Source organism: Zootoca vivipara, chromosome 11 (assembly GCF_963506605.1).
Source record: "Zootoca vivipara chromosome 11, rZooViv1.1, whole genome shotgun sequence".
In the NCBI taxonomy this organism is placed as follows: domain Eukaryota; kingdom Metazoa; phylum Chordata; class Lepidosauria; order Squamata; family Lacertidae; genus Zootoca; species Zootoca vivipara.
The window spans coordinates 43,607,344-43,631,910 of record NC_083286.1 but is presented as its reverse complement, the minus strand read 5'-3'; the positions used below and the strand labels follow the sequence as shown (position 1 = coordinate 43,631,910).

At 43.8% G+C, this 24,567-nt stretch overlaps 1 protein-coding gene across 5 annotated transcripts in view; it reads left to right on the top strand.

Annotated features, from left to right (window-relative positions):
• The window catches only part of PARP8 (poly(ADP-ribose) polymerase family member 8), a 168,811-nt gene that overhangs the window by 122,412 nt on the left and 21,832 nt on the right, over positions 1 to 24,567 (top strand). For all 5 annotated transcript variants that reach the window (XM_035100408.2, XM_060280307.1, XM_060280306.1 and 2 more), the window contains 3 exons: positions 13,145 to 13,237; positions 20,524 to 20,649; positions 22,072 to 22,137. In XM_035100408.2, coding sequence (XP_034956299.2) covers positions 13,145 to 13,237; positions 20,524 to 20,649; positions 22,072 to 22,137 — 285 coding nt within the window. The remainder of the gene's footprint in view (positions 1 to 13,144; positions 13,238 to 20,523; positions 20,650 to 22,071; positions 22,138 to 24,567) is intronic.

The following is a 24,567-nucleotide window of genomic DNA, read 5'->3' as shown; positions in this document are numbered from 1 at the left end:
CTTTCTTCCAAGCCACACCATTTATCCATCTAGCTCAATGTTGCCTACACTGACTAGCAGCAGTTCTCTGGGGTTTGGGGTGTGGAATATTCCCAGCAGCCCTATGCCAGGGATTGCACCTGGGACCTTTTGCATGCAAGGCAGATGCTGTGCCACTGAGCAAAGGCCCTTCTCCTGTATGTTATCACCTGCTCCTTGAGATACTCTAAAGAAAAATGCTGATACTAAAGATGCTGAACTATTTAAGAAAAGGAGGTCATCGTGACGCTTAGTGTCGTGACACAGTGGATCTGCCCTCTCAGTCTCCTTAAATTATGCATGTTCTGTTTGCTAAAGTTCTTCTGCATGATTTCTGAATAATTTACCTAGCAAAAAGGCATATTTGGAATAGTTCAAAACAGCACCAGCAACGACCTATGTCTCGGGCATTAGCATGAATAGTAACCAGATAAGATGATGGAACTTCTTAGTAAGCGGGGTGGGGGGACCCACTGGAATATGTCTCAATGTTTTCTCCATCAGCTTGCAAACTCTCCTCTCGGGTGCCCCCTTGTGTTGAAATCTCAGACTACCCCCCCCGGCCAACCTTTCTATTAATGTCAAAGAAGCAGGAAGGTTGGCAATGAAGCTCATAGGAACTTAGTTCAAAAGAAGATCTCTATCACGGCTCCTTAATCTTTGCTTCTCCAAGCTAAACATCCCCAACTCCTTCGACCATTGTGCATAGGATTTGGCTTCCAGGACCCTGTACCAGTTTGACCAAACTGCGGGAGGCAGTGCAAGACAGGAGTGCCTGGCGTGCTATGGTCCATGGGGTCACGAAGAGTCGGACACGACTAAACGACTAAACAACAACAACAACACCCTGTACCATCTTGACCACCTTCCTCTGACCACAATCCAGTTTCTTGACATATGGTGCTACTTACCCATGAGTAAGCTGCCTTGAACTCATTGAGGCTTAATTCTAGGGAAACATTTATAGGGGAAATGTGTACAATTGGGGGGGGGCGTTTCTAAAGAATAAACATACTATATTATTAAATGATGCACTTTCATAATTGGCATCCCCGTCTCACAGAGAAGAGTGTGGTTGTCATTTTAAAAGTATTTTAAAACAGTTTTATTTAAAATAATTGGGTTTTTTAAAAAAGAAATCTTCAGAGTAACCAGCAACTCCTTTTGAGTTGATCTTTTTTTAAAAAATGGAATCATCTGACCTTTAAATTGAATAATATTCGTAATGAACGAAATGTGTCAAGATATGCATTGTAGAGGAGAGCCAATGTAGTTTGACAGTCGTGTATTTGAACTATAAACTTGCATAGGAATTGGCTCAGTTGCCTCCTCAGCAAGTCACTCTCTTTTAGCTTCTGCCTTTAGCTTTAGGACCATGACACAGGTGTTGCAAGTTCAATCCCTGACATCTCCAGGTAAGACAGTGAGAGATCTATCTCAGAAACCCAGGAAGCCCACTGCCAGTCTGTGTAGAGTGACAATACTGAGGTAAAAAGATGAACCTGTGGTCTGTATAAGGAAACTTCCTATGTTCCCTTTGGAATCTGTACTATGAACAGATGAATAGTAACATACATTACAGGGTTGTTTTGTGTCTTATTAAGATCACTGGTTTGAAGCCTTTCAAATGCTCTATCTACAGTATCTATCTATCATCGTCATCTATCTATCTATCTATCTATCTATCTATCTATCTATCTATCATCTATCTATCCTTAACAAGCCCTTGAGAATCTCAGGGGGTTATAGCTGGCAGAACTACACATCAGCTTAATTGCAAAATGTTGACCTTTCTGTGACGACATTTCATTGCTGCCCATTGTGAATGATAGACTGTTTAGCAGCTGGTGATCACTGTTCTCCATTGTTGGCACAAGCTAGATGTTCCATTGCTTTACCATTGCCACAGAAGCTCCTGTCTGGATTGCCCTTAAATAAAAAAATGAATGGTTCTGGGTCTAGATCAACACAGCTCTCCTGGAATCCCACTTGTTCTGTGGTCACTAATGCAAGAAAAGTTGAAGGAAGGTCACAGTGGAGTTTTAAACTTGCTTTTATCTGTGACAAAAACACACTTTAAGCACCGTGCTACATGTTACAGTAGACACACTTTTAAAAGTGGCTACTTTTATTATGAAGGAATAACAGCCCTGAAGCCCCTATCCAGAATATGTTTTTAATCTGGATCAGGACTCCACACTTGTTCCCTACCAATCCTCCCCCTGTCTCACATTTGCCCTTAAAAGTTTTTTTTAATTTCCAGGGCAAATAGCACCAAGTGGAGGGAGAGGAGATGTGGGTTGGTTTGTTTTTTGCCAGGAAATGGGTCTGGGTCCCCGATCCAGATCAGGCATACGAACTTGACTTGAGATCCCAACCACTTCAAAATTGCTGTTTGCCAGGAAAATGCCATAATTCAGTCTAATTACTGAGATGGTCAACCTCTAGTGGGACTTTTTTCCTTCCCCACTGGACCTCTGCTCCCCCCCCCACCTTATTTCCCAAATTGTTTCTGTTTCTATTGTGGGAAAACATATGATTCAGCATATTTGAAATCCAGTGTCTAGAAAGAGTAGTCATTTCCATCTTTGTCTTCTTCCTCTGACTCCCTCAAAAGGTGGTGGACTCTCCTGCATTTGAGGAGTTTAATGGGAGGTTGGATGGCCACCTGCCATAGATGCTTTTGTTGAGATTCTTGCATTGTTAGGGGTCCTGGGCTTGATGACCCTTAGTGCCCCTTCCAACTTCTATCATTCTTCACTGCTGGCTGCCTTGTGCAAACTTTGCACAGCCGGTCTTGGGATGAGATGCAGGATGTTGCCGCAAAGCACAGGAAGGTGAGGGTGTGGGACAGATAAGAGCATTGAGGGTTGAGAGACATGGCTTCTCTTCTGCCCTGCTTTTATTCCTCACATCTGAGAGAAAGAACCTCACCTTTGCAAAGTTGCATCTAGGCAGCATTTTTCTCTTCTGCTAGGAGGGTTTCCCCCCTCCGTCCCCTCCAATGCTTTGAAGCCAAAAAGGAAAGGCAAATCCAATGTCAAAAACATTCTATCTGAATTTATAGCCTCCAGCTCTTATGCACTCGGGCTGTTTTATGGCGCTTCTGGCATAATGATGGGGATGCACTATCACAACAGAGGTGGGTGTTGCAATGCTCTGGAAGATTCAAATGTGATTTTCATGCTGTAGTGCAGTGGTGGAAAACTTCAGGGTCGAGGGCCAAATGCAGGTCTCTGAGACTCTCTGTCTGGCCCCCAGAAACCTCCCCAGACCACAACCCTCAGTGGATGCCCTGCTTTGCACTCCGAATATTTTGGCCTGGCTGGAATGTGTCCTTGAACCCTGATAATACCACTTGCTTGTTTGGATGGGGGAGAGAGAATGGTGTTTTGAGTGTGTGTAGAAACTAGACTTCAAGCATTTCTTCGAAACTGTGGTGTCATGTTGAGACAGGGTTGGACAAGAACCTGGGAGACCAGGGTTCAGATTGCCTCTCAGCCATGACCTTGGGCCAGTCCCTCCCTGCCCCTCAACCTTGCCTACCTCTCAGGGTTGCTGCATGGACAACATGGAGAAAGGGTATGCCACTTCTAGCTTATTGCAGGAAGAGTGGGATATAAATGTAATAAATAAATAAAGCAAACCACTTCCCCCTCACCCAAAGACAATGAAGCTAAATTGTCATCAGTAAGAAAATCAGTGGTGTCATATATATTAAACATTTCTACACAAAAAAGAAAAAGAAATGCAAGGAAATTTGAAGAAACATCTTAGGGCAAACTAAGCTGGGGGTGGGTGGGCAATCCTCCTCTTCTTGGCTTTGGGCGGTAACTTGAATATAGTTTCTTATATTAGTTTCATGAAGAAAATGTCCCCATAGCTAAGGAAAAGAAAGGAGATTGCCTTCAAGGCTGATACCCACTGCAAAAACTTTCTTAAGTAGAACTCGGGAAACTGTTAATGCTTCCTTTTCCTTTCTTAATGACAGCCGCTATGAGATTACCGTTCCTTTCGCTACACTATTTTTAGATCAATAGTATACTTTGGAGTGCCAGTTATGTCCTAGACTTATTAGTGCCCTTGTAATCATTCCCCGTCTGAGCTTCATAAAAGCTTTGAGAAATTAACAGGATAAATTGGATCACTTCCTCCGATAGGATTGGAACTTTGTGTGTCTGTGTTTAATGGAAAGAGAATCAGAAGGCTATAAATTAGCACAAGCAGCATGCCTTTGTGGCTGGGATATCTTGCCCTCCTGCTGTCCAGCATATCATTGAACGAATGTCACATCACTGCCAATGTTTCACATGCGAAAACAGAGACACGCTTGGAGCACCTGTTCATAGCAAGGATCATTGCCTCGTTATGAAACTCACCCCCTTCCAGAAATACAGGTTGTTGAAGGCTTAGCCTCATGTATGCTTCATTCGTTTGCTGTGCAATCGCCTGCCCTGCACGGATTGAAAAAGCAAAGCCACTGTGTGTTATTTTGATTCAAGGTACATTAGAAAAACCAGCAATTCAAAACAGAACTCGGAAGCTTCAGTCTGTGCAATGTAAGAGCCATAATTTGCATATTGTGGCCATGTATTTAGCCATTCATCCAGACCAACACGGCTACCCATCTCAATGGAATTCCATATAGGCCAGTGGTCACTCTGTATGGTTTCCATGAGACCAGTGGAGGACAGGAATCCTGTCTCTTAGTTCTGCCCTTTTCTGCCAATCCACTTGGTAGAAAACCCCTGCCCCATTAACCTGTTACCATGCTAGTTTTTTTTTTTAAAGTGGCAGACTTGTAATTTTTGTGGGCTTATTTATGAGGCTTCTTTAGTGTTCATGTACAGCAGTGGAGCCAATGTGGTGCTCCCCAGATGTTGGTGGACTACAGCTCCCATCATGCCTGCCCATGGACTGTAATGGCTAAGACTGATGGGAGTTGTAGTTCACCAACAGCAGGAGGCTGCCATGTTGGCTACTTTGGATGTACATGTATTAACATTGATGGAAACTAGGGATAAGACCAGCTGTGGCCTACCAAGAGGCTGATGTTCTAGAGATGTTAGAGAGGGAACTGAAGTCTGAAGAATGGGACAGCTCTAATGAAAAAATTGAGATGGCAATTTCCTCAGGTCCCAGAAAGCATGGACACTTGAACAGTTCGATTATGACTCAGGGGTGTCCAAACATTTTTCAAAGAGGGCCAGATTTGATGAACATGCGTGAGGGCCTACCAAAGGGCCGACCAAAGTTGTTGACTTTTTTAAGGATTGAAGTTGTTGAGCTTTCTTTAAGATTGAGCTTTTTTAAAAGGGATTTTACCCCAGGAAATGGAGGACCCAGGTGGTGCTGTGGGTTAAACCACAGAGTCTAGGGCTTGCTGATCAGAAGGTCGGCGGTTTGAATCCCTGCAACGGGGTGAGCTCCTGTTGCTCGGTCCCAGCTCCTGCCCACCTAGCAGTTCGAAACACATAAAAGTGCAAGTAGATAAATAGGGACCGCTCCGGCGGGAAGGTAAACGGCGTTTCCGTGCGCTGCTCTGGTTCGCCAGAAGCAGCTTTGTCATGCTGGCCACATGACCTGGAAGCTGTCTGTGGACAAACGCCGGCTCCCTTGGCCTATAGAGCGAGATGAGCGCCGCAACCCCAGAGTCGGACACGACTGGACCTGATGTTCAGGGGCCCCTTTACCTTTACCTTTACCCCAGAAAATAAACTGCCATAGGGGCCAGATTAAACCGACCGGCGGGCCAGATTAGGCACCTGAAATGGATTTTGGACATGCCTGGATTATGTGATATTAAATACTCTCCTGCACAATCTAAGTACTTTCCACTCTCCATCCCACCTTACAGTATTATGTGGCCAGTGGGATAATTAAGTCATTACATACACACACACAAACAAAAGAAACTGATGATTGAATTGTTTTCTGGGCTCCATTGTACTGAATGTGCCTCTCTTTCAAACCCTCTGTGTTTCTGGCCACAATTCAAAGTACTGGTTTTGACTTGTGGCCTCTCAGATATTGTTGAATTCCAACTTCTATCAGCCCCAGCCCCTCAAATGCCTGAGACCAAGCATACCTGGAAGTTTTCCTCCTTCCCAAACAAGCCTTCCCATTTACTGAGGTCATCACTGAGGTGGCTCACCTTCAGAGCTTAAGTGGATAAGCATCAGGGGTAAGACCTTCTTTGCAGTGGCACCCCAGTCATGGGACACTGTTGAAAGACAGTTGCTTTGTGTCTGCTCCTCTATCGTTTAGGCACCAAGTTAAAACAAAGTTATCCTTTTGAGCTTTTGGGAAGTAATAGCTAGACTTTTTTTCCTGTCTCGCTGCCTGATTATCGCTGCTGGTTTTGTTACTGTCATGTGGCGTGTGCATGTTTAGATTGATTGCCCAATACAATGTAGCTTTTATCTGGCATTGTATTTTGGATTGCATTGCATGTTCGTGATGAATGGCTGAGACTGTGAGAAAACCACCTAGAAGCATTCGCGGTGCAATGTAGTATAAAAAAAAACAAAGTAGCTGGCCTCATTCACTATGGTTGTGGGAACAGAAAATTTTCACATTGACCTGTTTGGGTTCAGATCATCCATTGCATTCCCGAAATGGAGCAGATTGTACTTGTGAGCTGCCCTTGTGTTCATAAAATGGTATACACAAAAAATGCTTTATAGCTAACATTAAGCATACACATATCAAATTGGTACCTATACCCAGCTCTACCTCTCTTTTAAATCAGAACCAGTGAAGGCTGTGAAGGTCCTGTGTGAGTGTCTAGAGGCAGTTGGAGGATGGATGGCGGCTAACAGATTGAGATTGAATCCCGACAAGACAGAAGTACTGTCTTGTGGGGGACAGGAGGTGGGCGGGTGTGGAGGACTCCCTGGTCCTGAATGGGGTAACTGTGCCCCTGAAAGACCAGGTGCGCAGCCTGGGAGTCATTTTAGACTCACAGCTGTCCATGGAGGCACAGGTCAACTCTGTGTCCAGGGCAGCTGTTTATCAGCTCCATCTGGTACGCAGGCTGAATCCCTACCTGCCCACTGACTGTCTCTCCAGAGTGGTGCATGCTCTAGTTATCTCTCGCTTGGACTACTGCAATGCGCTCTACGTGGGGCTACCTTTGAAGGTGACCCGGAAACTACAACTAATCCAGAATGCGGCAGTAAGACTGGTGACTGGGAGCGGCCGCCAAGATCACATAACACCGGTCCTGAAAGACCTACATTGGCTCCCAGTACGTTTCCGAGCACAATTCAAAGTGTTGGTGTTGACCTTTAAAGCCCTAAACGGCCTCGGTCCGGTATACCTGAAGGAGCGTCTCCACCCCCATTGTTCTGCCTGGACACTGAGGTCCAGCTCCGAGGGCCTTCTGGCGGTTCCCTCGCTACGAGAAGCCAAGTTACAGGGAACCAGGCAGAGGGCCTTCTCGGTAGTGGCACCCACCCTGTGGAATGCCCTCCCACTAGAGGTCAAATAGAACAACAATTACCAGACCTTTAGAAGGCATCTCAAGGCAGCCCTGTTTAGGGAAGCTTTTAATGTTTGATGGATTTCTGTATTTTAGTGTTTTGTTGGAAGCCGCCCAGAGTGGCTGGGGGAACCCGGCCAGATGGGCGGGGTATAAATAATAAATTATTATTATTATTATTATATTCTTGGGAGAGAGCACTTTAGCCTCATAGATCTAAACCAGCCCCCCCCAACCTGATGTTTGGGGCAGCAACTCCCTTCATCCATGACCATTGGGCATGCTGGCTGGGGCTTATGAGAGTTGTAGTCTAGCAATACCTGGAATGTACACCATTGAACAAGGTTGATCCAAGCAGTACTATAAGAATATCAATAACTAAACAGCTCAGGGTCATGTAAAACAAGATTTACAGAAATATTTTCAGACAAAAGCAGCCTGAAATAAATAAGTTTTGAGGGCCCCAATTTAAAAGCTGGCCTTCAGTGGCCTAGCAGAATTTTTGCAGAAAAAGCATTCCATAACAATGAGGCCACTATCAAGAAGGCCCTGGCCGATCTTACTAGCGGCATTGGGGGAATTCAGGGTGATTGCAAAGAATAACACCCCCCCTTGCAATCTCCCTGCATTGCATGGTTTGTCTCTTTTAGCTCCTACGTATTCACTGTTGAGATCAGGGACAGAGAATCCAAATGGATCCCAGAGTGTGTTTAAAATAATAAATTATCTACTGCCTCCATCAGTGCCACACCAGTGGGCCATGTCCAACCTGCCAAATGCCACTTTAACCTGCCTATATATGAAACTGCTGTGTACCAAATCAGCCCATCTAGCCCAGGTCTATTTACATTGAATGTCTAGAGTCTAATGCAGGATGTTAGCTGTCATCAGCTGCTATCTGACCTTTTAACTTGAAATACCTGGGATCGATTCTGGTATCTTGTGTTCAAAGCAGATGAAAATTTGGGCTCCTGCATCTTGAATCCAGTATAGTGGTGCCTCAACTTACGAATTTAATCCATTCCGAAGGCAACTTCGTAGGTCGAAAAATTCGTAAGTCGAAAAGCGCCATTGGAAACGCGATTTCCCATAGGAATGCATTGGAAACGGAAAAATTCGTAAGTCAAAGCAACCCCATCTAAAAATTCGTAAGTCAAAAAACCCTATCTAAAACCACCGCGGTTTCCGTTCGGATGTCGAGAAATTCGTAAGCGTGTGGCCATTTGCCCCATTCATAAGTCGAAAAATTCAGTTGTCGAGTCGTTTGTAAGTCGAGGTACCACTGTATGCCCAAAAATGAATTGTCAAAAAACAGAGCAAAAGTTGACTTTTTTATTTTTACATAAAATATGTGTATGCTTTCTATGGATTTGTGTTATTTGTTCGTACAAATTTAACTTACGACAATAGTAACAGGTTGCATTCTGGACGATTGTAACAATCCCATTTGTCAAGAATGTGATCTGTCATTACTGTCATTATCAGTTGTATTTGAATCAACAAATGGAAAAAAAACAACCAACCATGCAGATGCTTACTTTATAGATGCAATTAATTTAAAAATAATTACTAGAATTTAAAGAACGTGATCTGTTAATAGCTGCATTTGAATCAGCTGATAAAAGAAATAAAATGTCCAGATGCTAATTTATATTTATAGATGCAAATCTGGAATTCATTGCTAGAATTTAAAGAGAGATGCAATCTTACGCTACAACCAGGTAACCTGCCTGCCTGCTCAGCCTGCTGTTAACTGTGGATGGACAGCCCTTCAAGAAGGGTCTTCTTCCCAAAAGAGGGATCATCCTCTTTAAATCCAGACACGTGGCCACTTTGTGAGTTGTGTAAAAGAGATTTTTAGCAGGTGTAGCTTTCCTTAGCTGCATCTTTCTTAGCCACGGCCTTTCCCTTAAATGTTGGGCTAGTCCTACCATCATTCTGTCTCCCAGGGTTGTTAGGCAAGGAGGCCACCTCGGGCAACAGATTCACAGGGGCAGCAGATCTGTCCACCAAGGAGCACATTGCCTGCTACTACTACTCATAGCTGCCAAGTTTTCCCTTTTCTCGCGAGGAAGCCTATTCAGCATAAGGGAAAATCCCTTTAAAAAAGGGATAACTTGGCAGCTATGCTACTACTGCTGCTGCAATGGCAGTCATTGGAAGCCAGATCTGCTGCCTCCTTAGCAACCCCCGTCGTAGTTTAGCTCCATAATGATCCAGAGCAATACACTAAGCAGTGGCGGAGGAAGGGGCTGCAGGGGCTGCGGGCCGCCCTGGGTGTCATTACTGAGGGGGGTGACAAAATGACAAAAATATGAGACAACAACAACAACAACAACAACAACAACAACAACAACAACAACAATAATTTGGGCTCACAGAATTTTTTAGTTCAGTCAGCAAATGTAACGAAACATGGCTGGTACTGGGGGCCACACCGCGGGAGCCAGCACTTACCGCGGGGCCTGCAGTGTGACCGAGCCACGCTTCTCTCCTGGGAGTGACGTGGTGGCTTGGGCGCCTGCAGGCTCCGCGCTGCCTGAAACAGCAGCATGGGACTTGTGTCTCCCCTCTGCCTCTCCCTCCGCTGCCCTACAGCTGGGGGGGCAGCGGAGAGGCTCCACGCAGTGCGCCCTGCACCCATGGGCGGCTTGCCCTACACCCATGGGCGGCTCGCCCCACCCCTGGCTGCAGGACGCACACGCAGCACGCAGCACCCGAGCGGCTAGCTACGCCGCTGACACTTAGCACTTAAACATACTTAGTTTCCACACAAGAACTAAGTACTGTACAGTAGAGAGAACCAAGAAGAAAAGAGAGACAGAAAGTGAAACCCAGGCTTCTTCTGGCCTGTTCTTATAGTCCGGAGCATGACCTTGAGAGAAAGATAACAGGACCAGTTTGAACCAGCTTAACTCAGCTTCTCTGAAGGAATAACCCAAACATCAGGAACCTTCAGCTTGCTTCCAGGCAGAATGGAAGCTTACTTGTCAGCTAGAAACTTCCAGCTTGCACCAGCTTGTATCACACAGAGTAGTTGCTTGACATCCCCACCTCCATGCCACCTCTCCAGCAGTATCTTGGGGATCAGGAGGCACTGCTTGTCTCCTTCCCCCCGTGTTCCCAATGTAGATATTCACTCACCCTTTCTTCCCTGGTGGAAGCACCGTTTTGTTGGTGGGCTATCGCTCCCATCATACCTTCTCACAGCTTGCCTCGGGTGCCAAAATATCATGGCCCAGCCCTGCCCTGCCCAGGCTGATAATTTCAGAACTGGACCCACTGAAGCACATGGGCCAAATGCAGAGTAACTGATTGTATGCTCGAGGCTCCTAAATAAAGTGTGCGCACGGGGCGCCGCTGGAGGTAATAAACACACTTCTTCTGTTACTAGAGTGCCATGCTACAGTGAATTGGACGGTGTTCAGCTTCATCTGCTGCCTAATTCAATGTAGCACGGCAGATGAGATAAATCGAATGAATGATGCTGTATAAGACTTGAAAGATGATGGCTTTTCTAAAGCAATCTCTGTGAAAATATTTCAGTGTTGTAGTCACTGTGCAGTCACTGAGGTAAAGAGAGACAGAGAGGAGAGGGAAAGTTCCTGCAAACAAAAATGGCTTAGATGCTCTCAAAATGCAAGGGGAATCTGTTGGTGTGGACATCTGTGCACCCAGGGATGCAAATTTTTATTTTATTTTTCTTAGAGCAAATCCATTCTATAGTTTTATATTTATTTCTTCCAACACTTGGCACACATTCTTGTTTGGTTTTCATTTCTGCCAAGAGTGACCCCTAGAGCAGAGTAAGATGGATTCGTCAGTTATCCTGACGGCAGCCAAAGGCATAAATGCATTGGCAGGATAAGCCATGGAGTGGTTTCCCTCTCTGGAGCATAAAGAGTTTTACAAGTACTGTAGCTGAGAAGTTGAACAGGAAACTTGGAAGTGCCTCTACTTTAATCAAGGTTCTGCCAATGAAGGAAACCAGAAGAAATCATTACCTGTATCTATATTTCCAGGAAGGCACAGAAAATGCAGCCTGTGGTGAAATGGGATTCCGAATGGGCAGGCATTACTTTTTTATGGAATGGCATGGAAAGTGAAAGTAGAATGGAGGACTGAAGCACAAGTTCTTTGTTAGGGCAGATCCACACCACACATAAGCACATTCAATGCACATTTAAAGCACATGCCTTCTCGCAAAGCATCCTGGGAACTGTAGTTTGTCAAGCCTGCTGGGAATTGTAGCTATGGTGTGGCTCTGCTCTTAGTGAGTTTTGTTAGGGTTGGTGCATAGATGCTTTTGGACAAAGAAGTGTCAGCTACAGTTATCCTGCAGTCGCTGACGTTCATTAAAAACTGTGTCCTTATGGGCACCAGCTAGGAGCTACAGGTCATTTCCCAAGGCTCAGAGGCCCAGGACACTGCTGCAATGACGTTTATTCTATGGTTCTGTGCTGATTGGTGGAAGAATGTGATAGGAAAGTTGTTGGCCTCTGTGTGGAGTGATATTATCATTAGGACCATGTTAATAGTGGTCATAAGGCTCCTCTGGGTGAGAGCCAGGCTGGGAGGGTCTGCAGTATCCCAGGTGAGAGAGGCGGAGTTTCAACCTTGGATCTGAATTACTGTACTGTACTGTATTGGGGGCCTATGGATGTTTTGTATAACTACTTTTTTATTTTTGTGTTAGGCATTAGTCTCTCTCCTGTTTAGTTTTGAGCTGTTAAATTAGATTGAGTTATTTGCATTGCTTCATACAAACTTGTATGGATCGTCAGGGTTGTATTTATGTATTTGATATTACTGTTCTGTATAATTGTTAATTGTTTGTCATATATATTTCTTGAATTGTTATACCTAATTGTTCACCTGGCGTGTTGTGAGCTTCTTGGGGCAGAATTCTGTAGGAAAGTGCCATACAAATGAACATGATGATTGTTGAGCTGGTGGGCAAGGGAGGTGCTTCCCACCAATATTCTTTTTTTGAAAGACTACAGAGACAAACTGCTGTTGTTGTTGCTGTTGTTGTTTTTTATAGCCTGTCTTTTAACCCAACAAGGACATATACCTGTATGTACTCCATGAAGCCCTTGCAGTATACAAGCCTTCATAAGACTGGGCATTTTCCTAGTAGGAAATAATTTCCATGAATGAGGGCAACCAAAATGGTCAAAGGCCTGGAAACGATGCCTTATGAGGAAAGGCTTAGGGAACTGGGTATGTTTAGCCTGGAGAAGAGAAGGTTAAGGGGTGATATGATAGCCATGTTCAAATATATAAAAGGATGTCATATAGAGGAGGGAGAAAGGTTGTTTTCTGCTGCTCCAGAGAAGCGGACATGGAGCAATGGATTCAAACCACAAGAAAGAAGATTCCACCTAAACATTAGGAAGAACTTCCTGACAGTAAGAGCTGTTCGGCAGTGGAATTTGGTACCAAGGAGTGTGGTGGAGTCTCCTTCTTTGGAGGTCTTTAAGCAGAGGCTTGACAGGCATATGTCAAGAATGCTTTGATAGTGTTTCCTGCTCGGCAGGGGCTTGGACTGGATGACCCTTGGGGTCTCTTCCAACTCTATGATTCTATTATTCTAATGCAACTCATGCAGATTCTCTCTCTCTTTTTCCACCCCAATCTTAGCCTACCGTGTGTGAACGGGAGCTGTGTGTATTTGCTTTCCAAACTCTCGGTGTGATGAATGAAGCAGCCGATGAAATCGCAACAGGGGCTCAGGTAAAGTGAAACAAAGACACAATCGTGGATGATGTTTGCATTGCCAGCTCAATTATTATTAAGCATCTTCCTATGTCATGTTATTTTATTTTTCCCCTGTTGCATCCAAAGCACTGAGGACTAATGGTGCTATGATTTTACTGAGCAGCTGGTATTTTCAGAAGTGCTAGGATTTCACCCTACAGCAAATGAAAAGTTGAGTGAAAAGTTCAAGCTTTCATTTTATTCTTTAGAAACTCTGCCTGCACTTGAAGTATAAGAAATCTCACATTAAACGCAGTGTTATTTAGAGCTGAGCGAAAATATCACAGATGACGTTTTTCTGAGAAAATGGCTGAGACTTTTCTTTTTCTCAACCCTTCTAGGAAAATACCACTTTATCCAAAACCCTCCAGGGAATGAAGAATATCTTTCAAGCTGGTTCTCCTAACCCCCCACCCTACCCCAATTTATCTTCACAACAGCCCTAAGAGAGAGGTTAGACAGAGATGTTACCCAATTAACTTCATGGCTGAGTAGAGAGATGAAGGAATTTCCATTCCAAAGTCTTCACAGTGACATGCCTAATTTTGCACAGATTTTTTGTGGAATGGGAACCATTGCCTATAGGCTCCCCTTGGAGCAATCTGGGTACAGCAGGGGTTGCCAGCCTTTGGGGAACTGGGGGCACCACACATATAGCCCAACCTGTGCCCTAAGACCCTGTGTTAGAGTGAAAGAAGCCCAGACTACTGGTTGCTGGATAGCTCAGTCAGTAGAGCATGAGACTCTTAATCTCAGGGTTGTGGGTTCAAGCCCCATGTTGGGCAAAAGATTCCTGCATTGCAAGGGGTTGGACTAGATGAGCCTTGTGGTCCCTTCCAACTCTGCAGTTCTGTGATTCTATGGTGGCGTAGTGTCAAAGACCAAGAATTTCTGCCTGAGTGATAGCCCTTTCCTAGAAGATGGGAAGCCTACAGTATTACTCTTTTCCAAATTCCCAGGTCTAATCAAAGCCATCATCTCTGACTCTATAAAGAAAACGCATTGTCAAAACAATTAAGAGCAGGGGTTGTTTTCCTTTTTTTAGCCTTCTATGATATATTTTAAAAATATTGTATGTTAATAAAACAGGATAGAACTTTGGATATGCAGAATATATTACCAATAAATTTAAGGAACCACAGAAAGAGGGGGAAGGAAGTCAAGTTTTGAAATGTTAAAATGATTGTAAAATTAGTGAAATGTATAAACCTGAAAAAGCATAAATATTTTTTTAAAAAATAATAAAACAAAACAGGACAGCACAAAACGTCAAAAGTAATAATGGATAAAAAAATTCATTCATTGATTGATTATTTCCCTTCTCCCATGATCTTAATACTAAAGCAGGTACACAACCAGATAAACAGAGCCCTGGCACAGATGAGTCTTGCTTCCCCAATCTCAAATCTTAAACCATTCTCTCTCTCTTCCTGTGCTAAGACCTTGGTTACTTGGTTACTATCTCAGTCTGGAATTCAAGCATGCTAGCAAGGAGAGCTGAGCTGCTAGTTTCCACAGCAGAAACCCAGATAAACACAGAGACTTGGTAGTCTCCAAAATGTCTCCCTGAGACTCCCTCTGTTCACTTGTTCATAAATGAGCACCAAGATATTCTTTCCTCTGGCCCTCTTTGGAGACTTTGATTCTCTGTTAAATGGCTAAAAAAGAGGCAAGCCGTCAACTGGGCCATTGGGTCTGTCACAATAGTGGTCGCCACGTTAGATAACAACGTAAGACCATCGGACCAGAGATCCATCCAGTGGCCAACAAGATGCTCACGAGAAAACTACAAGCAGGACCTGAGTACAACAGTGCTCTCCCCACTTGTGATTCCCAACAGCTTGTAAACTAGTATTAGAATTTCAGCGGGTCAAGTCACTTTAAAGTACCACCTGTCTATATTTGCCTGGAGCAGGCGTGGGAAACACCTGGTCCTCCAGATGTTGCTGAACTGCAACTCACATCAGCCCCAGGAAGCATGGTCAATGGCCAGGGATGATGGGAACTGGAATTCATCACCATCTGGAGGGCCAAAGGACAATAGGTACCCAGTGGTTCTTTGACCAAGCTGGTATTTGAATCCATATTTATTGGCAATTCATTCATTTAGTCTTCCTGCTGGGCAGCGCTGGGCAGTGCTGGTTCACTGGCAACTAGACTGTAGCAATCATTCCAAGTGTGCAAAAGAGGATGAGGAACGCAGCCTTGATCTGCCTCTTCTTCCTGGTGCTTCTCTCTTTTTTTTTATTTCACTTATTGGAAGGATCATATTTTTTTTTATTTCCCTCCAGAGATCTGAACATAAAGGTTTTAGAACTGGCATGAGTCAGAGTCTGTCTGGGGTTGTGGGTGGAACCAGAGGGAAGTGTTAATCAAAATCCATCTTCTTTTTTAAATGGGTTCAGTGAGTGAACTATTTTAAATCTAAGATAGAAAGATAGAGGGGAGGGACTCTGAACAAAATCATTCATTTCTTTCTGTGCCATGTCAGAATAATAATAATAATAATAATAATAATAATAATAATAATAAGTGTGCAACTTAAGAATTTCAGGATATTTGGCAGGTGATTTTTCTATCTTAAAATTAGTTTGAATCAATCTTAATATCGCATGGTCAAATCATTTATTTAATTATTTTAAAGTCCTCCTTTCTTTCTTCAGAAATGGTCTCCTTTTAGAGTGGCAGTATTTTTGCTAACTAATTTATCCAAGTAAGTTCACGGCTACATTTTGAGGAATCATTCTTTCCATGTGTTATGAAAGATAAGATTCTCAGCTCAGGACTTTATCGCAAGCTGAGAGTGATATTTTGGAAGCAAGCAAGCGAATGCCCTGCAAAGACAGCTGTATAAATGCAGAGGGCTTTGTCCATGTGAACAGCAACTGTGCCACCAACTGTGTTTCTGATCCTGTTGAATGAGGTCTCTCTATGATGGCGCCATCCAGTCACTAAGTGAATGAGTGTATCAGGAAGTGTGAACTTGCTGCCCTATGCTTATTGGTTGAGTGAGTGATCTGAATCCCTGAATAGGGTTTCTATTGGAGGTGATTTTAACGCTCGGATAGCTTCAAATCGGGAGGCTCTTATAAAGTCTAAATGGTGGGTCGACCCCGGCACTCAAACATACGATCCAGTATATATCCCCACTAGAATATCAAAGGATGTAAAAGTCAATAAGGCGGGAGTGATGCTTTATCAGATGACTTTACGCCTAAATTTTATTATATTAAATGGTAGATGTCCTCCAGATATTCCAGGAGAATTTACCCATCTAGGGTTAAAATCAAACAGTGTCCTTGACTATGTATTGGTCTCCCAGGATCTATTTTTGAATGTCACCTCTTTTAAAATTGACAATGCTCAATTTAGTGACCATCTTCCCCTGTCAACCAAGTTATGTGTTGACTGGCAGTTGCTCGACCGTTCCCACCCAATCCCGGTGATTGAGGAGTCGACTACTAAAATAAAGGGGATTAAATGGTCCCCTGCCCTTGCCCATAGATATAGGGATTTTATCCGAGAAAAGTTTCCTGGCGACCAGCCGGACGTAGGAATAGTCCCGCATGATCCAATTAAGTGTATGAGGTTTTTTTCTTGCCTGATAGTAGTTTTAACTCGCTTTTTTACTTCTCCAGCCTATGGAGTTAAAAACCATTATTTTAAATTTGGCGCCCCTTGGTTCAACTCCTCTTGCAAACAAGCCAGACTCCATCTACACACGATATATAATGACTATAAACTCTCTGGTGCTCCTGCCTTACCTCCATCTTATCCCCTGGCTAAAAAAGCATACAAACAGGCCCAGAAATCGGCCAAAAGGGAATGGCAACTAAATCGTTGGCAGACTATAATTACTGCCTCAAAATCTCATAACTCCCGGAAATTTTGGTCTTTAATAAAGGGAAGAACGAGGAATTATCCCTTAACGGTGATCCCGGCCCCTACGTGGGAGCAGTTCCTGAGAAAATATTTCTCAGTGGCAGAAGCTCCGACCACTCACTGGAGACCTTCCTCTAATCCCCTTCCTGTCTGGCCCAACACTGACCCTGCTGAAATCTTAGAATTGATAGCTGAGCTGAAAACTGGTAAGGCTCCCGGGTCGGATTTGGTCCCTGTTGAGGCTATAAAGCTACACTCTGCATGGTGGGCAGGGATTTTAGCTAAAACCTTCGACGCCATAAATGCCACGGGCTCAATACCAGAAACATGGAAGGAGGCCATTATAATTCCTATCTATAAAAAAGGCCCCCCCGGTGACCCAGGGAACTACCGGAATATTAGTCTGCTATCATCCATTGGGAAAATATATGCCCGTTTTTTGCTCGCAAGGTTGATGAAGTGGTCGGTTGAGGCTGACCTGATTAAGCATGAGCAAGCTGGATTTAGATTAAACCGTTCCACAACAGATCAGGCAATTATTCTTTATCACTTAGCCCGGAAATACTCGTCACCTCGACGGGGCCAACTTTGCGCAGCTTTCATAGATTTGAAAGCTGTGTTTGATAGTATCCCGAGGAAATTACTATGGGATAAACTTGCCCGTTGGGGTATAGATAGAAGACTTCTGTGGCTTATCTCCCAACTTCATGCCGGGTCTGTGGCCAGGGTGAGATTAACCCCTGCTGGCGACCTAACAAACCCAGTGCCAGTAAATAAGGGAGTACGCCAGGGCTGTATCTTAGCGCCACTTCTTTTTAACTTATTTATCGGTGATATGAGGAACCCATTAGCCGACTCACAAAAATTTATCCATGCCCCTCGAATAGCTGATTATCGCTGTCCATTACTTCTCTATGCAGATGATGCGGTGTTACTCTCTTACTCCAGAGTGGGTTTAAGGAGGGCACTAAAGATTTTTGCAACTTATTGCTCTCTTAATCATCTGTCTATCAACCACACCAAGTCCAAAGTAATGATATTTTCAAGGAGTCGTAAACTTTATTCATGGAAACTGGAGGGTACGAAAATCGAACAAGTACATAAATTTAAATATTTAGGAATTTATTTTCAGTATAATTTAGGGTGGAAAGCGCATGTTGAATACCTTCAAAACAAGACAAAAGCCCTATCGCACTCCCTCCTCCGTTTTTTCTTTTCTGAGGGGGCCCTATTCATCCCTGCGGCCTTGAAAGTGTATAGCATTAAAGTGTTGGCTACAATGGCCTATGCTGCCCCTTTATGGGCTGCTTTTGCAAATCTCTCACCTTTAGAGTCGCTTCAAAGCCAATTCTTACGTCGACTCTTAAAATTACCAACATGCGTAAGTAATGCTGCTATTCGTTTAGAAATGAAGATCCCTTCAGTTGAGTTAGTCTTATGGAGGCGAGTTTTGATTTACTGGATATCCCTATGGCATAATCTCCCGAACCACTATCTTATTCAATGCATGTGGCGGGATGACTTCACGAATTTGTGGACCGGAAAAATCCATGCCAAATTGTTGTCCTATGAGATCTCTCCCTCTGAATTGCTCAAACTGGATTTAAATGCAGCAAAAAGGTGTATAAACCAAAGGTTGGATGATGCGGAGCTATACCAAAATTGTCTAGCTGGCGGGGGAGTCTGCTCACCGTTAAATATCGGCATAACCCCTATTTACCGTACTCCATCCTACTTAACAACGCTTACGGCCGCGTCTCATCGATATGCCTTCCTTAAAGCTAGGTTCAATGTTTTTCCAACTAACGTGCTGAGACATAGATTTACTAAGGGCCAAGTCTCTTCAATGTGTGCTTGCGAAATGAAATCAACTGAATCTTTACACCATGTCATGTTTATCTGCCCTATGTACAGTTCGGCTCGTGCTAGTATATTAAACTCCATAATCCAGCCTATGGCTGACAATCCAGTTGACCTTCAGCTAGCCTGGGTTCTTCAAGATGTGGACCCTTATATCACTCTACAGGTTGCTAAATTCCTAACAGCCGTCCTCTCGTACAAGAGACGGAATGGAATGTTAGCTGATTATTGATAGTTATAAGAATTTTTTTTAAAATGATATCAGATATTGATTTTAGTTAGGTGCCTAAATTTTTAATCTTAATCTTAAACCTTCAAGATATGTTTTTCGAATTGTTAATATTTGTCCTTGTGAGCTGTGAATTGTGTTATATTATCCGTGGTTTGTACGAGTCTGCGGTTTTTATTTGATTTGTTTTGTTGTGTTGTGTTTTATGATGGGCGTACAGCCGAATAAACATATTTGCTTTGCTTGCTTTCTACCTGAGGAACGTGCTGAGGAGCCAGCCCAGAACTAGCAGCTTTATATAATCAGGTGAAACCCAATTGGCCCCTTATGTCACTGACCTACTGAGCTGCAGTATTACCTCCTAGCTCAGGGGTTCCCAAACTAAGGCCCAGGGGCCGGATGTGGCCCAATCGCCTTCTAAATCAGGCCCGCAGATGGTCCGGGAATCAGCATGCTTTTACATGAATAGAATGTGTCCTTTTATTCAAAATGCATCTCTGGGTTATTTGTGGGGCATAGGAATTCGTTCATTTTTTTCTCTTCAAAATATAGTCCGGCCCTCCACAAGGTCTGAGGGACAGTGGACCGGCCCCCTGCTGAAAAAGTTTGCTGGCCCCTGTCCTAGCTATTTGCAGTGGTGGCTGTGCATCATGACATAGGCTCCCCTCAGTTGCACCATCTACTTCCCATTCCGTAGCCTGGGATGGGAATCCTCAAGTGTTTTTGCTTGTCTGGAATGTATCCTGGAACTCCGATAATGCTGCTTGCTTACTTGGTTGGAGGAAAGAGACTGTGTGTGAGACTGTGTGTAAAGACTGTGTGAGAGCCAGTGTGGTGTAGTGGTTAAGAGCGGTAGACTCCTAATCTGGGGAACCGGGTTCGCGTCTTCGCTCCTCCACATGCAGCTGCTGGGTGACCTTGGGCTAGTCACACTTCTTTGAAGTCTCTCAGCCCCACTCACCTCACAGAGTGTTTGTTGTGGGGGAGGAAGGGAAAGGAGATTGTTAGCCGCTTTGAGACTCCTTCGGGTAGTGATAAAGTGGGATATCAAATCCAAACTCTTCTTCTTCTTCCTTCTTCTAAAGCTAGTCTATTGTACATATTTACATTCGTTGCCCTGTTCTCTTTCCCCTCTGGTCATGCTCACCACTGGAGTGTGGCCTCCTGAAGTTGCCCAGAAGAGAATGTATCCCTCAGGCTGAAAAAGGATGAATCAGCCATGGGGGAAAGCGCCAAAGATATTATTTCTCGCAGTAAGAGAGACTGTGCATGTTTCCATTTTTATCTCTAGGTTGTAGACTTGTTGGTCTCCATGTGCCGCTCTGCATTGGAATCACCCAGGAAAGTTGTCATTTTTGAGCCATATCCTTCTGTAGTTGATCCTAATGACTCTCAGATGCTGGCCTTTAATCCCAGGGTATGTACACTCTACATTTTACGGTTTTTGAGTCTAATGTGTTTTGAATGTGAATCCTTCTTCAGAGGCACAATGCAATATTAAGAAAAAGGTATAGCTTTGTGCAAAAGGATGGATGGATCACATTTGGGAAACAGCCCTTTCTGAATGCTTCACACAGTGTTGTAGATCAGTTAGAGAGGGCTGGGGGATCTGTGGTCATCCAGATAATGTTGGATTACAATTTCCGCCATCTCTTTTCCCTCCACAGTATTTTATTAAAGCTTTTTCATGATACAATAAGAAACTAATCTAAATAAAAACAGAGAAAGAGAGTCCTCTCTCAAAAATAGCTCTTAATCCTTGCTACCTGCAGAAAGTGGTGGACCCCTCTTTCTTCTCCTGGCCTCTCACTCTGGGAGATCTTCACTTCCCAGCCGTTCACTCAGGATCCCTCCACCAATCGTCCACCACCCTCATGTGCGTGTAATCTCTGGACCCCCAACAATGGCCCAGGGCAGAGGACACGAAAGAAGAAAAACAAACAGACAAACAAAAGATTTATTTAAAAAGATATTCTACCTGTCTGATGCACAGCTACTCAATAAGGCAGCTTACAAGCAGTGAAAATCACAACAGAAAAATATAACAATAGCAGTGATACAAAAACCACAGCATAAGCATCGCAAACTAAAAATAGAATAGGAGCAGCAGATTCAATCAGGCACATCAGTTATCACACAGTTTTCATCTTAAGTTTTCAATTCTGACAATTTAAACGCCTCCCAAAATAAAGAAGACTTCTCAAGCAAAGATTGGCCCATCCAAACCTCATTTGCAAATAGGTAGATGTTAATAATAATAATAATAATAATAATAATAATAATAATAATAATAATTTATTTATACCCCACCCATCTGGCTGGGTTTCCCCAGCCACTCTGGGCAGCTTCCAACAGAAAAATGAAATAAAATAATCTATTAAACATTAAAAGCCTCCCTAAACAGGGCTGCCTTCAGATGTCTTCTAAAAATCTGTTAGCTGTTTTTCTCTTTGACATCTGATGGGAGGGCATTCCACAGGGCGGGCGCCACTACCGAGAAGGCCCTCTGCCTGGTTCCTTGCAACTTGGCTTCTCGCAACGAGGGAACTGCCAGAAGGCCCTCGGTGCTGGACCTCAGTGTCCGGGCAGAACTATGGGGGTGGAGACGCTCCTTCAGGTATACTGGACCGAGGCCATTTAGGGCTTTAAAGGTCAGCACCAACACTTTGAACTGTGCTCATCTTATAGAAGATTATCTGTAATGCATGGCATCTATGTACTATTGTACAAAGATTCCTGCTCTTTGTGAGTACACTGTTAGGTTTTTTAAAAAAAAATGCTTTGCATTTAATCCATTCATAATCTGTTGTGTTTAATCTATTCATTTGTTTCACCGTAGAAGAAGAATTATGACCGAGTCATGAAAGCACTGGATAGTATTACTTCAATAAGAGAAATGACGCAGGTAAGCATAAAACTCATTTTGTTCCTTAACTGTTGGTAAGGTACATCTGTTTATGAGTTTGCAACGTTGTTTGCACGGTTGTTTTACTAGAGCCGTACAAGAAAAGCCTATCAAAGTAATAGACCTTGAAAGTCCAGCAAGCTACAACATAAAATCAATGAACCAGAAGGCAGGTGCATAAAGCTTGAATGGAAATGAGCAAGAGTTACACAAAAGTATTTATTTTCAGCGGAGGCTGCTTAGGAGCAGTAGATTGTTTCCACCATCAGTGGAATGGAGCAGTGATCAGTGGCTGCTCACTAAATTTTTATGTATTTATTTGAATGCAATATAACAGCCAAGCCAAAGCCTTCTAAAGGGCCAGAGGTGAGGGGAGACATTGGACTGGTTCATAACTAGCTTAATTCTCATTGATGCCAATGGATGTGCTCTGAGCATGGCTCCTCTCTGGATCCAACTCTGTTGATTTTGTGATGATCTGCTGTGGTGATGGCTTGCTTAAGTAAAACGGGAGTGGCTTGCTTAAGTAAGAAGAAAGTGTGCTTGCTTAAGTAAAAGGGGAGTGGGTTGGGAGTTGGAGTGTGAATCTTCTCAATAGTCAGCGGAAGCTAGTTTCTGTTATGTCCTTTCAAGTTGTGCCATAAACTTGACAAAGTGAATGCCTTGCCGTACACTTAATTAATCCATGAGTCCATAAGACTTGTACGTTAGCAGAGTACACCAGATTGCTCTGGACAGTTCGGTTCAGGTGTGATGCATGATTTATCATTATTTGCATGAGCAGCAGTGAATCTCAAGGTCATGTGCTCTCTCCTCCCATCTCCTCCACCCACATAGCTGTGCAGGGAAGACTGACGGTATCCTCTTCCAGTTTTAAACTAATCAGGACTTCTTGTGAACATCCAGACTCAAGTGCAGGGGAAGCTCGGAAAGACTCTTGTTATCTCTGAACTGGTGGGAACTCTTATTTGTTAAGAAGCTGGGATTATAAACCAGGGTTTGACCCTGACTTCTCCGAGCAAACAAAACTAACCAGAGTTCTCACTAATTTATCTGTGAGACAAACACTGGTCAACCTAAACAGGATGTAAAGGCATCTGATCTCCTCACAGTCACACTGGAAGGGAGTGAGGAGCAGCACTTGAATGAATTTGAGACTAAGTGCTGCTAGTATTGTGGTTTATCATTACATCCAAAAAGAGTAAGTGTAGCATAGCTGCCAAGTCTCCCGTTTTTCACGGGAAACCCCCGTAATTTGTTACCGTTTCCCGCTGTTATCTTGAATTGATTATATCCCGTAACTATCCCGTAAAGCTCCTGCTGCCGGCCATGTCCCGGCTCCTAGCTGTCTGCGCACGTCTGGACATGTGCAGAAGTGATTTCTGGTGCCCAAACATGCAGACATGGGAAGCCCGGCACCGGAAGTCGATTCTACGCCTGTCTGGACATGCATAGAAGCGACTTCCGGTGCCGCTCTGCCCATGTCTGCACACCAGAAATTGGGCGGCGCCGGCAACAGAAGTCACTTCTAAGCATGTCTGGACATGCGAAGAAGCGACTTCCGGTGCCGCGCCGCCACCGATCCCGTTTTTTTTCAATCTGGGACTTTGAGGGTATGAAGTGTAGACATAATCTAGTTGCAGAGACCACATTTTAGTTAGAATTCTCCTGTAATAATTCTAGGATTTGATTCTCCCCGTGGTTCTCTTTAAACAATTGTGCATTCTTTCCTGAGCATGGTATCTTTACCACTTTTTTCCAAAGATCCACTCATGTATTTTTGTGAAGGGTTATGAGTCAGTATGAAGCATAAACAAGTGAGCTGACCTTTACAAAATGGGGGTAAAGATAGTTTGTCATATGAGGATATCATTGTGAATGGACCTCTAGGGAGACTGGCTTGATGTCTGAGTCTTACAAGCATCTTTAATGCTTTGAAAGTGAAGCCACTATTAACTGTCCTTTTGGTGCGCATGAATTCTGGTTTTGATGAATTCTTGGTGAGCTGCAAGTCAACGTGTCTTGGAGTACAAGAAGAATGGTTTCCACACCAAAAAGGATAGCTCTGTCTATACTTGGCACTGAATTGCTTGCTCTGTTAGCGAGCTCACATATTGAAATTCAGCCAAAGCAAGTCCTTGGGGTGGGGTGGGGGGACAGAGGCTAACAATGCTTTAATCAGAGAAATGTCAAGACTTGCAGAAGTACAAAACAAAAAAAAACCCTTAAGGTGCATGCAGCCCCCTCTAAAAAAAAATACCCAGCCCAATGAGAACTGAGCATGCTCAGCTGCAGCAAACTATTGAGTGAAAGTTGGAAAAGGGAACTGGGGGACTGGGGCTGCCTAACTGGAACCCTGAACAGATTCCCATTAGGAAGTAAGGATAATGGCAAGATTTTGTTGGGCGATTCCATTTGTTGTGCATAAGA